At 32.6% G+C, this 1,024-nt stretch overlaps 1 protein-coding gene across 1 annotated transcript in view; it reads right to left on the minus strand.

Moving 5' to 3' along the window:
- LOC119594223 (serine/threonine-protein kinase STY46-like) overlaps positions 1–549 on the minus strand; it is a 29,586-nt gene extending 29,037 nt beyond the window's left edge. The window contains exons 1-2 of the mRNA XM_037943293.1: positions 489–549; positions 274–404 (exon numbers count right to left, since the gene is read on the minus strand). Of these exons, the coding sequence (XP_037799221.1) occupies positions 274–404; positions 489–549 (192 nt within the window). The remainder of the gene's footprint in view (positions 1–273; positions 405–488) is intronic.
- Positions 550–1,024: the final 475 nt, after the last annotated feature.

Below are 1,024 nucleotides of genomic sequence, written 5' to 3' on the forward strand. Positions count from 1 at the left end.
CACATCACATTTGTATATTTTTTAAATAAAATATTTCTGCTGAAGAAATAGCAAAAATAGGAAAATTAAGTAGTACGAGAGAGAGTAAAGAAATGTAACAACAGAGGAAGTGGCTTGTGACACACCCCACTCAGGAGCAGCTCAAGCCCTCACCTTTTACATATGCTGGTGTCAAAAATTATGGCAAGTTTAATTCCTTCTTACATTCATGCTTTCTTACTAGACAAAGTTTTGAAATCGGCCTTTCTAAATAACCATTTTTACACATCTGACTAATCCATCTTTTCCAACTGAAGTTTCAGGCACTATTGCAAATATGTAGGTATTCTTTGCATTAGCCTTAACAATGAGAACAATATCATCAATTCCTAAATTACATTTCTTATAGTCCCATTTACTTCTTTCTTGTAAGCAAGACAAAAGTTATTTCAACCAAAGATTCTAAAATATTTCACTCATATATTGTATTTGGCGCCATCTTCTCTTACTATAAATGTCTTCTAAAAGCTCAAGCTGTAAATTACTAGCACTTCTTGATTGAAGGAGCATGTTTGGAGTGAGTGGTTCTAAATCACATCAGATAAATTTGCTACTGGTCTATTGTTCATTATTCCTTCAACTTCACAGAATAGTGTAGAAAAGGCCTCATCATCCAAAATAATCAAAATTTCCTTCACCATTGTATACAAAATCTCTCTAACTGTACTATTTAATCTTTCTCACGCACATCCAAAATGAGAAGCATATGGTGGATTAAAATCCCATTCAGTACCAAGATTAGCACACTGGACAACTATTTTTTCCCTTCTATACTTCACGTTTTCAATTCATGTTTTGCAATAATAAAACTTGTTTTATTATTAGATCTTATGTACTTATGTACTCCTCTACGTGCAATGAATTTTTTCAAACAATTAATACAAGAATTTGTAGACAAATCATAAGCCATTTCTAAGTGCACAGCTCTCTTGTTCATACATGTAAACAACAGGTTATATCTTTTAACACGACTTCTGCTCACTAC

The sequence above is a fragment of the Penaeus monodon genome, chromosome 33 (genome assembly GCF_015228065.2).
Source record: "Penaeus monodon isolate SGIC_2016 chromosome 33, NSTDA_Pmon_1, whole genome shotgun sequence".
NCBI classification, from domain to species: Eukaryota; Metazoa; Arthropoda; class Malacostraca; order Decapoda; family Penaeidae; genus Penaeus; species Penaeus monodon.